The following is a 14,917-nucleotide window of genomic DNA, read 5'->3' as shown; positions in this document are numbered from 1 at the left end:
AGCATATCAAATCTTTACGAGGTTTTGAGAAAACAACTACTTTAGCCTCCTCCAATGAGAGAGAAATACCCCCACCTCCTTGAAGGAGTTAAATAATTTAGTTAACCAAGGAGTCAGCCTAGATTTCTACTTTTTGTGATTTCAGCAGCAATTCCATTCTTTTCCTTGTTAAAGCCAACATAGTTTCTTTCAGCTGTGTGTAAGCCCTGTATATCATACGATAAACTCTTGAACGTATCAATCACATGTACTGCAGCCATGTCCCAACCCACCTCCATAGCTTTTCAGTGGATTTGGATGACTTTTCTTGCTCGCACTATGTGATTTGAGACTACATGCAGGTTCTTTATTTCTAACTTGTTCCCCTTTAGGTTTGCTTGCAATCTGAAGAGGTCAGATGCAAAAATCCCCAAAACTGTCATCCAGTTGGCTAACGCAGTGTCTGGCTTCTCCCTTACCAGCTCCGGTGTACAGAAAAGTGAGTACATGTTGATATCAGTAATGAACATTGTACAAGACAATATCATGAGATAATTGACTCCTGCCCAAGCTAGATGTCTTCGGTCGAAGGTAGTATCTAAAATCATATGTCCCACTTACAGCTTCAGAGGCGCGTTACTTTAAGCGTTGTAGGCTGCGCTACATTTTGACTGTACCTGTTAAAACCAGTTTAAGACCATTGAGCTACAGCAAAGCCCCCACATGATGCCAATGCATGGTTCTATCCGACGGCTTCTATAAAAATCCAATGGAAAGACCATCAGCCTCTTTACCTTATTTCTCTATCCTGAGCCATGTTGTGTTCATGCCCACTAAGCCTGTACAAATTAGAGTTTAACAGCCTTCATGCAGCTTAAAGGCATTACAGGTACTACATGCGGTAAACATGCAGTAACCTAAAGGGTCTACATGATTCACAGTCATGTGGCTGCTGTAGTTATTCCCTCATGGTTTATTCCATAAGGTTCCATTGGGGTTTGCATGTTTCCGCATGCAGATTGATATGCAAGAATATCACATGGGTTAATGGTTTTGAATGAGCAAATTGTCCTCCACAACAATCAGGCAGTTTTTAGCAGGTTTCTGTAATGAAACTCTTAATTTGGCCTTACAGCAAAAGTAGCAGTAATCTCATTACTAAAAACGATAGCAAGCTCTATTGCACACCTAACGTTAGGAGAATGTGAACAATTATAATAAATCTCTATTATACCTCAATAAATTGAGGGTGCCGGGGAGACAAAAATCATCCCTGGCCATATGGTGAATGACAAATGCAAGAATGTAGTATCCTTAAATTCAGGATACTCATATCCCCTGCACATCTTATCACTGGAATCAGTCGAAATCTTAAATACATTTTATTAAACAAGATATTATTGGATAGATATATATATGACACGGCCACAGTAGTGGCCGTGTAGTTATGGTTAAGTGGCTGTTTCCATAGGAAGAGCACTTTTTTGGCGGCTTATAACTTCACTCTCCCTGGACGAATCCTCACCAAACTTTGCAAAAAAAGTATATGGCCCACTCTGATTTTTTGCTATGTTTGGTGAGGTTTGGTCCAGGGGGGGCAAAGTTATAGGGAGGGTCCCAAAATGTATTTTTTTCCCCATAGACATAATGGGAAAAGCTTTGCTCACATCTACAGCCCAAACCGCTGGACGGATTTCCACCAGGAGCAGCGGCTTGGTCCCGAAAGCATACCTTTGTTAATTTGGTGTAAATCCGTCCAGTAGTTTTTTTTTTTAAATGACGAAAATGTAAGGCAAAAAGATTTGTGATATTATGTCCGCGGACACATTTCCCTGTTCGCTCCGCGGACAGGAAACCAATTGGCTAATAGACTTCCGTCATGTCCGCGGACACAAAATGTGTTCGCTGATTGGTTGGCGTGAAGTGTGAGGTGCGTCAGATTTTTGGAAACGCCTCCCATCTTGGATTTGCGGACATCGGCCGGTGTCTGCGGACATCACGGTAAAAACAGATTAAAAAACACAACATTGCACTTGTCAAATTTATCAAATAGTCCATTTGCAAAAGTCTGCAAACAGTTCAGATGTTTGCGAATAGTCTTGAGAAGTTCGGGGACACTTCAGATGTTTGGGAGCAGTTTTTGGATGGCATATAACTTTGGCACCACTCAATGAAACTGCAAGATTTTGCAATTATATTCCCTATCTGATTCTGAATGTGTTTGCAAAGTTTGGTGGGATTCTGTCAAGAGGGGGCAAAATTAGAGAGGGGGTCTCAAAATAATGTAAAGGCTTATACATGAGGTGCCATTTGACGAATGTACACTTAATTTGGCAAACTGATAATAGAACTAGATATTAATGTTTTTTGTGACGTTTGGTGGGATTTTGTCAAGGGGCGCACAATTAGAGGGGAGGTTCCAATATCATGTAAAGGTTTATAAATGAAGTACAATTTGACGAATCTACACTTATTTTGGCAAACTGATAATAGATCTACATATAATTGTTTTTGCAAAGTTTGGTGGGATTTTGTCAAGAGGGGGCGAATTAGAGGGGCTCCCAAAATATTGTAAATGCTTATAAATGTGGTGCCATTTGACAAATCTACACAAAGGTTTGCAAAAAGATTATAGATCTAGATATAAATGTTTTCGTAAAGTCTGAATGGATTTTGTTTTTTGGCAAGTGTCATAATGTAGGTACAAAAAATAGTGATTGACCTTTGGTGACTGAGGTGTAGCCTGTGGCCATGGGCTGTGGCCAGATTGTCCGGGTCATGGAATGAGGTCATGATTTGGACAATCAGGCTACTGGCCATGACCGTGAGGGACAACATATGGGGTTAAAGTGGCCATGTCCACCTGGGACTGGCTTTGTGCTAAAGTTATTCGAAATTGGGATAGGTTTGAAAGGAAAAAAAATGTGCTCGTAAAGTGGTCAAAGGGTTCTCTTTTCGCCTTCTGCAGGCTGCCATGGAAAGCGAAGAGGGGCCCCGTAAGGAATCCTTCCTTCCCTTTCCATGGTGGCCATCTTGGAAAAGGATTTTCCTTCCTACACCGGGATGCCACAGGCATCCCGGTGTAGGAAGAAAAATCCTTTTTTAGCACCCCGGGTTCTCACTTTGGGAACCTAGGGTGATAATGGCCTTCATCCCCCATTACAGGGGCTGGAATGGGGGGATAATGGTCCGGAGACCTCGTTATCCACCCTCTCTTTGCTTGGGCTGATAACTTGGGCTGCCAGGTCATTATCCACCATTCCATCCCTGGAAGGGGGGATAAACGCCACAATATCACCATTAGCATAACACAAAATGCAAATGGAAATGTTGGAAAATCTTATCGAGTCTATGTACTTTACTGAGAAATATAAAGTAGATGGAGATTTTAGTTCTATTTTTTAACTGGGAAAGGTGGTTCCTAAAGGAACATTTCTTTTATTGTTTTTGGATGCATTTTTTTTTTTTGGCAGGAGAGCTTATTCGATAAGTTAAAGGAATGGTTTGGTCCAAAAATTGTTTTGCCCCTACGGGTCGGCCATGTATTTTTAAGCCTAAGTCGATCGATTTTAGAAAAATTTCCTATGGACCTTACCCGAGTTTTCGTCCATTAAACGCACACGAAAACAGGCACCAGGGCGCTGCCATTTTGTGATAATCCTATCACTTGCACCATCGCCCTGGCTCACCTGCGTTTGCGGCACTAAATCATATCCCCCGCCCCTGACATTATCAAAACATTCATATTCCCCGCCTCTCTCCGTGACGTTTCTGTGCTGCGTTGGCAAACACGCCCAGTCGTCTTCTACGCGACTTCACACAGAACCCGGAAACCAACACAGATCAACTCACAACACAGCGCGCCACAATTCGGAATATGAAACTCTACTTTATAATCAAACAGCAACACGGTACATTTGGTAAAGTACATTTATTTGACATTAAACGTTTATAGAATATTCAGCAATTGCCATATAAACTCCGAAAGCCATTTATTTTCTTTTATCTCTATCCGCAAATCCATAAAAGTTTATCATGAGTCACGCGCTGTTCCTTTATGGTACACAGGGTGTTGGTTTTCGTTAAAAGAAGCACTTTTGTCGCAAGGCTGTTCCATCAAGTAGGCACTAGGCCAGCGTAAAGGTTGATATGTTGCTTCTAGCCACTAGTACCGCGTAAGGGCATATGGGCCCTGGCGATCGTCCCATAAAATCATCAGGATTGTGCAGTTGTTTACATTAAGCTGCAGCTGGCGGTTAAAAAAACCATCTGCGGGTGTCTGAAACTGGTGGCAGTAGCAAAAGGGAAGGATATACCTGTTTTGAAAACATAAAATGTATAATTAGTGTCGCCAGCCGATATTTATTAATATTATTCATTTTATTTATTAAGGCCGAGCTGAAACTATTTGCTTTCAAGGATAGTGCAATGGAGTATATTCGGCTCTAAAATCAATGCGAAAACTAACAAAATAAATCGAGGTTAGTACACAATGAGAAATTACTTTTTGTCTACATGCGTGTGGAATGTGGACCTGCATGCCTATGTGCCCGCTACAAGGATGATCCCACAAACTTTTTCCAAGCTCTTCTTTCATTCATTTATTCATTTTCCAAGCTCTTCTTTCATTCATTTATTCATGCATCCATTAATTAATTCTTCGTTCCGGTATAAAAGCGTCTAAAGAGTTACTTACATTATATTTGCAATTTCCATTGTGTCTCTGCGTAATGCAGTCCGTAAATCCCACTGTGCTCTTGACAACGATTTTTCGTATACTGAACTAACATGAAACTTGGTCTAGTTTCAGAATGTTCTGCCTTATCGTCTCTTACGTTATTGCACCCCCCCTTCAAATGAAGCTCTTTCGGCATGGTCCCTGTCTCTCAAGGTCAAAAAACAATACAACCTTATACTGCCAGTGCGAGTTGTGGTCCTCTTCAGGGCGCGAGCTGAAAATCAAAGCCGCTGACCTTCACTAGAAATGAGCATACATTCTTTCTTTGCAAAATCCCGTAGTAAAGCCATCTGTGAGAACTTGAAGTTTCAAATCCATCTATGTAGTGCGCCTCAATGTGCAAATGCAAACTGGCTTCTCTCCCATCTGCAACGGCTCGCTTGGCGCGTTCTAAGGCCCCCAATTTTGTCCTCGTTGTCTGCGAGCTTTGAAGCCCCAAAGAACCATAACTATTGAGACTTTTAATTATTTGGGGAAGGTCAGGGAAAGTATAAAGTACCAGAGGAGTTGAGTTGAAAGTGAGATTTATTGTTTGTTTGTTTTATTATTTGCAATACGCAAGCCTCCCCTCGGTTAGCAGTGCGCAGCATTTACAAGAGATTGCGAAAATTAGTTAATTAAACACAAATATATACATACACATATAGACAAGGTCAGCAATATGAGGTGAATAGAGAGAGAATTCAAAGATGACACCCAGGTTTTTCGGCACCCAGGAGGGTGAAGGTAGGGGTTAGGGTTAGCGTACTTTGTATGCACACTGTACAATAACATTTATTTACAAAAAGACAATTGTATTACAATTATTTAAACCGGGAGTTGTACTTCACAACCCGCTCTCCTTTGGGTGGACATGGCACAGTGGCAATGTTGGTTGGCAATGGATCAGTGCTCTGCACAGAAACGTTCAAAATTCCATATCTGTGCTTCTCTAATACAGCAACAATAAGGCTTTTGACAAAGTCGAACTCCATTTCCTCATAGACTGGTTTGATCACCGATTGCATACTTCTTTTTGAAAAGGCCTTAGTGTAGCGAGGCATCCTTACATTACCCTTAGTCCTAGATTGTTCACGGGCGAGATTCTCGTTATGGGCCAAGACCGCTAGTAGAGTCCTATGTCTCATGCCCTGTATGCTGAAATGCAAGCGCTTTGGCCTGTACTTTAGGCACATATTGTGGAACACCTCCAAACCTCCTGTGTGACAGAATTCTGTCAGTCGCCTCAAATCTCTTGATAGTGTTTTATCGAAAACAATCTTCTCAATGGCTTTGTGTGTCGGTGAAGATGGATTCAACCACTTCTTCTTCTGTGCCTCCACTGGGGACAAAGGGCCATGTTCACATTGGTGGAAATGTAGGTTTTCTGACCAGCGGTGCTCGTTGGTACAGTGGTGCATCAGTGACCGCCATTTTTCAAGTATTATTTCCACTGACCCTTCACAAGTTTTGGAGCTCTACCAAAGATGGTTGCTGATAGACTGGGACTACTCTGAAATTCTTCCCAAACCTTTTTTTCCCTGCAGCCGAGATTTTCTTATTGATTGATTTAGCAAGATGCCATACGTCAAAATGATGTTTAATATGTGGGAACTGCTCTCTCATTGTCTTGGCAATTGAAACGTGTCTGTCCATGGCTATGAGGTCGATGTGCATTCCCCTCGATTGCAGATATTCCACTGATTTTATAAATCCTAGTTTCTCCATGGTCACTGAGGACGTACATTGTGTTACCTGCACGACCACCAAACTCACAATTTTCTTACTATCCATGTCCTGAAAGTGGTAGGTGCTGTACTTGGCAGAAAATCCAGGGCTGTCGCACTGTCCATCTCCGGCTAGCCTGAATCGTTTGCCTTCGAATGTACTTGCTAGAGACAATTGTTCAATTTTACAAGCATCACTAATGGCCGGAAACAGATAATCAAGTTGGTATTTGTAGTACTGCGTTTTTTAAATGAAATGGAGTCCCACAAACTGAAAGAAAGACTCTAACTTTCTAAAAACTGGAGCCACTAAAAAGTAATGCAGCTGCACACTGTAGATTGCCTGCTGGCAGTTTCCCCAGCATCGGTTGTGCAGACCATGAAAACGTATGATGTTATGTACAGGCGGCATGTATTGTGACGTTACTGCCTTGTTTTTGACGAGTCACATGAATCAATGGCTTCCCACATACTTTCCCTCTGACGGAATGCCCACATTTCAGCATACTTATAATATCCATCAAACAACTGTCGAATACTATGTATTTGCCCTCTTTCATTAGACTGTCATCCTGCGTCAAAGTTGTTTCGGCCTGTGACGTTGAGGGCATATCACCACATTTGAAAGAAATATCGCTGCTATCAAGTTCTGATGCGTCGTTGGGTGCTGCTGCTGCTTCATTCTCTGTCATTTCAACATCTGCTACTTCAACATAGATGGGAGAACACAACAATGTCGACAGGTTTTTTTGGTGGCAATTTTTTGGCGGGTGTAGATTGTGGGAATTGATCTGCGACTACTTCAGAGCTTTCTTCAATACATCCAGTATCATGTTGTTGCGGTGGTGCGGTCGTACTGTAGCAATGGTCCAATACAACTTTGCCGGATTCTCCGGACACATTAATTTCTTTTTCTGTACATTGGACATGAGCATCCCGAGTCTCAACACGCCACGTCTGAATTAATAGTTCCTCCATAGCCTCCATAGTGTAAATGGTCTGGCAAGCAACATCTCTCATTCGCTTCACTATCTGTGTATGTATAGTTCGTAGACCCACGGGTAACTAGAGGACAGATTGGAAGAGGGATGTTCAGTTTAAACACAAGATAAAGTATAGTACAATTGACTGGAAAAAAATATAAAATAGTCCTCAGCACAAAACAATTTCTAAAGTTATGAACTGTTTGTAACTAACCTTATTTTTGTTTCTTTTCTTTGCAACATTTTTGACTCGACCTTCAACATCTGCACGCTGTTGCTCTGATACGTATCCGCATGTCTCCCCTTCCTCTTGCGCTGCAACGACTATAATTTCTGTATCCGCATAGACAGCACGGAATGAGGCTCCATCGACTCCCTGAAACATAGTATTTTCATTACTGTGTATCAAAATATTGTTAGCATAAAACACACGTAAGGACGAACACACATGTACATCTCAATAGCCAAACACGATTTAAACATTGTGTGGAACAATCAAACGACAAGTATTCGAGCTCTGATGACCTAGTTCAATGGAGCTGTCAGTATCCATACCTCTGGTTCTGCATGGACTGCCACGACTGATTGTATTGAAGAGGAGACATCAGCAACTCCCTGAAACACAGTTCTTGCGTTAGTATGGTTTTCAATATTATAAACATAACACACACTTGGGGTCGACGGCACAGGTACTTATAAAGATATAATCACAAATGTTGCATTGTCTAAAATGAATCAAGGAAATATTTAAATATGATCAGATTTAATCGACTTATTTCTCCGATTTATTTACATCTGCATCATCTAAATGGGATCTTGTGATTGTAGTGGAAGCTCCATCGTCTCCCTGAAACACAGTACTTGCGTTAATAGGGAAGAAAGTATAGCAAATGGAATCACGTTATATGATCACGCTCGATGGAGCTGTCAGTATCCATACCTCATGCTGCTGAAGAATATCTAGGGCTGTTGTCAATGTGGTGCGCACTTCCGAAAGCTGTTGCGCCGATTCGTATCCCCCTGGAATTACTTGAATCTCAGGCTCCGCATCAAGTGCGTGGGTTGACGCTTCAACAACTGCCTGAAACATAGTATTTGCATTAGTAAGGATTACAATATTGAAAACACAACACACGCTTGGGGTCGACCGCAGAGGTACCTATCAATGGCTAACCACGAATGAAACATGGTGCAGAACAATCAAAAGACAAGTGTTCCAGTCCTGATGATCACGGTCGATGGAGCTGTCAGTATCCATACCTCGTGCTGCAGAAGAACATCTAGGGCTGTTGTTAATGTGGTGGACGCTTCAGCATCTCCCTGAAAGACAGTACTTGCATTAGTATGGATAACACTAATTATAACTGAAAACAAACACCAGGGGACGACAACTAAGGTGTATATCAATTGGATAGCACAAACCAAACAATTGGTAAAATAATCACACGATACATAAAAACTATTACTTGACATGCATAAAACAAGTCTGTAGCGGAATAGCCAAGTATGATTACCTGATACGCGCTAGAAGTGGTTGATAACTGCGAGCACGTCACAGAAGTAGAATGTTCTTACTTCAGATTCAAGGGATAGTCAAGAAGTTGTAAAGGTAAATTATTGTTTGATAATGAAATGCCAATATTTAAAATTGCCATGTAAGGAGACAGAATACTTGAGTAATGCGCAATATAGCACAGTTCCCTGTGCCCATATATAGATTTCGTTTGTGGGTTATGAAATCTAAAAATAATATATTGATAAATGTCATTATTCAAAAAGCTATACACTCATATCAATGTCGAAAGTATTACAAATTGGAAACAACACCTAAAATATCAATGAATCCATTCGACTACCTACACACTACCGCAAGGCCTAAAGCTAAAAACGGACACTTGACTCACCAGTGGCGGAATGTGGACGAATAGAGTGGGAATAGCGTTTGCGAGCAATTATCGTGTCGATCGCCGTTTATTCTTCTTTGTTACCCAAGATGTGGTGTACATGTTCGAGGGAAAGTCCCGGCTGCAGATGCGGTATCGATCACCCCTCTTGTCCTCAAAGACTTGTTGGACTCTACTTTCCAGCTCATCCAGTGGAAATCCGCAATGTCTGACCCATTCTCTTATTCGATCAACAGTTTTCGGGAATACATGCATTGTAGTGCCTTCAGATTTAGCATGGATCTTCGAAGGGCAACCGCTAATCGAACAGGCAGGCATTGTTGAAAATTCTGAAAAGTAAATATCAAGATTATTATAAAACCTTGATGAATAAAAATGTCATAAAAAAGTAAATGAACCATACCATGCTCAATGCATGGTTTGTTTTGGTCGCCAGAACTATACCAGTTCATCATGTGTGGCTTAGTATTTGCATAAGTTACAGACATTTTTTAAATTATGTGACTAAACTCTGAACATGTGACTCGTCCCTTGGATGTTCTGTCTTGCACGAAAAGAAAACATGCTTACATTATAGACTGGACCCCCGAAGGATGCAATTCGATGACAATTGACACAGATGAAAATAAATAGATCTATTGATAGCATAACAATTGAAACTCAAGTCAATAGCAATGAGACCAATGACCATAGCTCTATTGGGTACTGTAATCGCAAATAGCTAAATGTAAAAATGACCGAAATATGACTAGGATACATGGCCTTACCTTGACCAACAAACAGTTGGATTTAGCAGGCCGAGCAGTATGTTGCAGGAGAACAGGTAGATGGCCACAGGTAGCTCACTGACGAGTTTGCTCGAAGCGGTCACAGATAGCACGACGACGAGCATATTAGCATAGATCTCAGTGCTTCTCAGGTAGAAGGTTGAGGATTTAACTTGCAAAGCACAAAGATGTTCTCATGAGACATATCAAGTGGTTTATAAAATATTAGAAACAGGGGTGTGTTTGTGACACGGGGTCTGAGGAGGCCATGTGAGTGATGGCCCCTGGGCGTAGGATACCTTTTGAAGTGTACATGCTGTTTGGCACCTTGGCCGTTTGCGCCCCTGACAGCCCTCCATGCCAGCGCTCATCCCCGGGTGCGAACCGCCTTTGATAGAAGGGGTGGGATGGATGGGCCTGGGGCGTGCAGGCAAGTGTGTGGGAACGAGGGGCCATCAGGCCCCTCTCATCCTTTACTTCTCAGTAGAAACTCGTACCAAGTGCCTCCAGTAGTGGGCTCGCCCCTTGCCCTTATGTGATGTTAACTTTGGATGACATTCGTGTAGATGGGAACACTGAGCAGGACACGGGGCATCCATTTTGTACCCCCTTTCCACTCCATCTTGGTGACCAGGCCTCACTGCGATAGTACAGCACGCAGAGCACATGGCCCACACCCTCGTTCCCACTCTGACTGGAAAACTCCAGAGGTATTTGCAACAGCTAATAAATGTAACACATCACTCTTCTTCTGAGATCACGGTCCTGCATGTGAACCAGCCTGAACCAAGCACATAGCTTGTTCATCTCCACAAACGTGTCCTTGCCCACGCACCCTCGCCAGTGGAAACTTACTGCCATTCTGACCCTGTGTCCCTGCAAGGTATTCTCTTCAAGTGCCAGACCACTGACCACGCCATGATGCCCCCCTAGCAGATCCCCAACTAACTTTAGACCCCTACTGCAGTATATCGTTGCCTATAAATAACAAATGCCACATACCGGAGATTCTTTTGAGCACAGACCCACACTTCAAACAGTGTATTCTAGTGGTCAAGACCCTTGACCTAATGCCTGTATAATCCAATGTAATTGATAGTATAGATATATGTGTGACTTTTATAGAGACATAACTGACTGAAAGACTTTGAACAAGTGTTATTTAGTGCATGCATTATTGATAATATATTATGTTAGCTTAGATGGTGACCACCCTGCTTCACAGCGACCTGACCTTCACCCATTCAGAGCACAGATGTCTGACGTCCATCCTTGAATGGAGACACACTTGATTCATTTAAAAAATCAAAACAACCGTTGTTAAAATATATGTGGTGTTTTATTTTGTATCTTATTTTGATGACACAAAAATACAAGAGTTTAAACATTGTACAGGTCAGGTTGCAGCACAGCGAGAGAAAAACCCCTGTACTGACCGCTGTCGCTCAGGAACGTTTCTCTTATGGCACGAAGGGCACAGGCGGGTATCACTCTTCGAACGCGGTGTCCAAGCCTCCCGTGAAGCCACCATGTAAAGGAACGATAGGCCACCAGCCTGTACCACCTGTGAAAAGGAATGAAACAAACTGTTTTTAAATGACCAAGATAAGTTTAATAAATGTTTGTTGTCAATGACAATTCTTGTAACTAATGGCATTCTGCTCGGACAAATGCTATCTAGACACTTCACACTATTGAACGACTTTCATGCGTTACAATGATATGTATATGTAATTTTGGATATAGTAGAAGACCATGAAATAGGAGTGGAATGACAAGCAGAGTATACTTACACGTTACTCGGATTACAAGGATGAACAGTTGCGCGAAGTTCGTGCACAAGCACCATCATTATCCTCAACACGGACTGTGTGAGGCAGGCTGCACTGAAGTCTGGCAGCTCGGTGATGCATTGCGGTCGTGGCTCGCCTTCCCAAATGTAGGCCACGCATCCCGAGTTTTCACAGCAGCAGCAGTTCTCATCCTCGGTTGGCATTAGCTCGCACCGATTGCATGTGCACCACGTGGGAACACCGTCCATGCGACTAGTTCCAGGCTCTTCAGCTGTTGAATCGTCCTCCCAACTGCCGTCCGAAGACCCATCGTTTTCGCGTGTTTCCCTTTCTAGTAGTTCCTCCTCGGTATACTCGGGCTCGTACATGTAGGGCATTATTGTAGCCATGGGGCCTCATTACGACCCAGGCGGTAAGTTACCGCCTGGGCCGTGACTTTACCACCATGGCGTAAACTACGTTTACGCCATGGTGGTTGGCGGACTTACCGCCCCATTCCGAGGTCGGCGGGGCGGTAAGTCCCCAATCCCCATTTACCCTTCCCCATTCCCATTTTTGCCCCATAGGGCATAATGGGAGTGGGGAAGGCGTTAATTACGCCACCGTAAATTACGGTGGCGTAATTAACTCCATGGTCCCTTAGCGCCATGGATTTTAACACCTGCTAAAAGCAGGTGTTAAAAGCGCCATGGCGCTAAGGGACCTCGTAGTTGACGGTAAGGGGTCGGCGCAGCTAACGCTGGCGTTAACCCCTTACCGCCAGGGTCGTAATGAGGCCCAATTGTGTGTTAAACAAACTAAAATAATTTATAGCGGTGGTACTGGTATCTGTTCACACGGGCTACAAGCAACGAAGGTAGCTGACCAGAGCACAGAAACGAGTCACAGAATACTCAAAGTAACACAAAAAGAGTAATGGAATCGAAAATCTGCTGCTGTGTGTTGTGAAACGGTCTGTTTATACTTATTGAGGAAAGAGGCGTCCTAACCATTTTCATGGCGACACGTCATTAGCTGAAGCGCAGCGAATGTTGACACGAGACGTGCTTTGGCGTTGTGAAATGGGCGGTACGCGTCTGCTGATGACAGGCTCAGAGGCGGGGGATATGATTTAGTGCCGCAAAAGCAGGTCAGCCAGGGCGATGCGGCGAGTGATAGGATTATCACAAAATGGCAGCTCTTAGGCTTAAAAACACATGGCCGACCCGTAGGGGCAATAAAAAATGTTGACCGAACCATTCCTTTAATGGATGAGTAGGAATAGGTGTTGGAGCTCTGCAAAGATGACATCACAAATATGATTGATGACATCACTGATGACATCAGATGTATAGCCCCTTCTTTTTTGTTCAATGACATATCTAGGCCAGTTAAGTTTATTCACTGACAGTCAAAAACTTAAAATTCAAAAGGTATTACATTTGTAGACGTTGCTATTCTCAAATGTTCTTACAGTACTTTCCTTAGAATTCAATCGCATCTTATGATGCACATATATATGGGAAGAAGCAGGCCTGAAACACAGCAATAATTTCTATGCGTAAAGATAATCATGTTGGTTATACACAGTGGCTCATGATACTGCCTCTTGTTTACTTACTTTACTCTCCAAGTATAAGCCCCATATTTGTATACATTGTGGTCTCTTAATGTTTTGTGTGTAGTAGTACAGGTATGTAGTAAGTGATGCATTATTACCTACTTAGTATATGTTTCACAGTATGCAAAAGTGTGATACAGAAGCATTCACTGTTTTACTATCCAACATGGGAAAATTTGAAATATTACATCTCTATGGTGTATGCTGCAGCAAATGCCTATGTTTCTGTATGAGTAGGTTCCTGTTCTAGAAACAACACTGCAATGGAATGTTCTTTGGAGCAAGACATTGCATAATAAAGTATGTAGTTCATCACACATCCCCAGATGACACCTGATGACACCTGACACTTTTTTGCCAAGATTACATTCACAACCCCTTGTAGGGACCTATGAAAATTAAATGCACATGTGATGTCATCAGTGATGTCATTAATCATATTCAAGTCTGAATAAATAGATAAAGCATTTTTAGCCAGACATAATTTAAACACTTAATGTCAAGCGATATCCAAGAGAATATATTCAGAGAAGTCCTTTTGGTTTTGTAGAAAATATATTTATATTCCACCAGTTTAAGTGACCATAAAAAGGTTTGCTCAATGCAATAAAAAACATAACATTGCACAATTGAAATATATAGTCCAATATATAGTCCTTGCGGTAGTACACCAAGCACTGAGGGGTGGTGACATGGCCAAAAAACAATCACAATGAGAACTATACTGGATTGACTATTTAGATACCATGTACCCTTTAGGTATGAATGAGGATTTTAATCTAGGACCCCACATCTAAATGAATTGATCCATTAAAGTTATCTATATCGATTGTCTCAACATCATGATTAGGTGTGCAGGGGAGAGAAGTATCCTGAATTTAAGGATATTAAATTCTTGCAGTAATCTCATTTTTTACCTCACTGCCACACGGTTACCAAGGCCCTTTTCAGTCTATCCCAATGCCCTGCAAAAGAAGCATAACCGTACTAACTAGTGACGCTTTCTCTTGGTTTAGGTGGAAAAGAGTGTGCTGCCTTATTGCTGCCTGGCATAGATTTTAACGGAGACGATCTTGGCAGCGTTGCGGCATCAGATGCACTCCAGTGCCAGAACCTGTGCACAGTCCACTCCCAATGCCAGTTCTTCACATTTATCACAAGGTAATGTAGATGAGCTCAGAGTTGCATGAGAGTGTATGACATGCTTCAAATACAATGTCTATTATTAAGGATGGCATATCTCTATTATTGGAGGTATAACACAGCCCACACAATGAAGTTTCTGCAACCTGGTCTTGCGCTGCATCCTAGCATGTGTGCATAGGCACATTCACATGCCACAATGGTGGACAGAGTGAGGTAGTGAGAAGGGTGCAGATGTACCCTAGGTATAGCACAAAATAAGGCATGCCAGCAAAGGCATTTATACCAGCAGCCGGCAATGTCA

The 14,917-nt window shown here is 42.3% G+C and overlaps 1 protein-coding gene across 1 annotated transcript in view; it reads left to right on the top strand.

The window, feature by feature from the left end:
- LOC138515386 (coagulation factor XI-like) overlaps positions 1-14,917 on the top strand; it is a 299,654-nt gene that overhangs the window by 93,607 nt on the left and 191,130 nt on the right. The window contains exons 9-10 of the mRNA XM_069630247.1: positions 372-478; positions 14,487-14,631. Of these exons, the coding sequence (XP_069486348.1) occupies positions 372-478; positions 14,487-14,631 (252 nt within the window). The remainder of the gene's footprint in view (positions 1-371; positions 479-14,486; positions 14,632-14,917) is intronic.

Source organism: Ambystoma mexicanum, chromosome 6q, assembly GCF_040938575.1.
Source record: "Ambystoma mexicanum isolate Mex_15411 chromosome 6q, UKY_AmexF1_1, whole genome shotgun sequence".
Classification (NCBI taxonomy): Eukaryota; Metazoa; Chordata; class Amphibia; order Caudata; family Ambystomatidae; genus Ambystoma; species Ambystoma mexicanum.
This window is presented reverse-complemented; position numbering and strand designations above follow the sequence as displayed.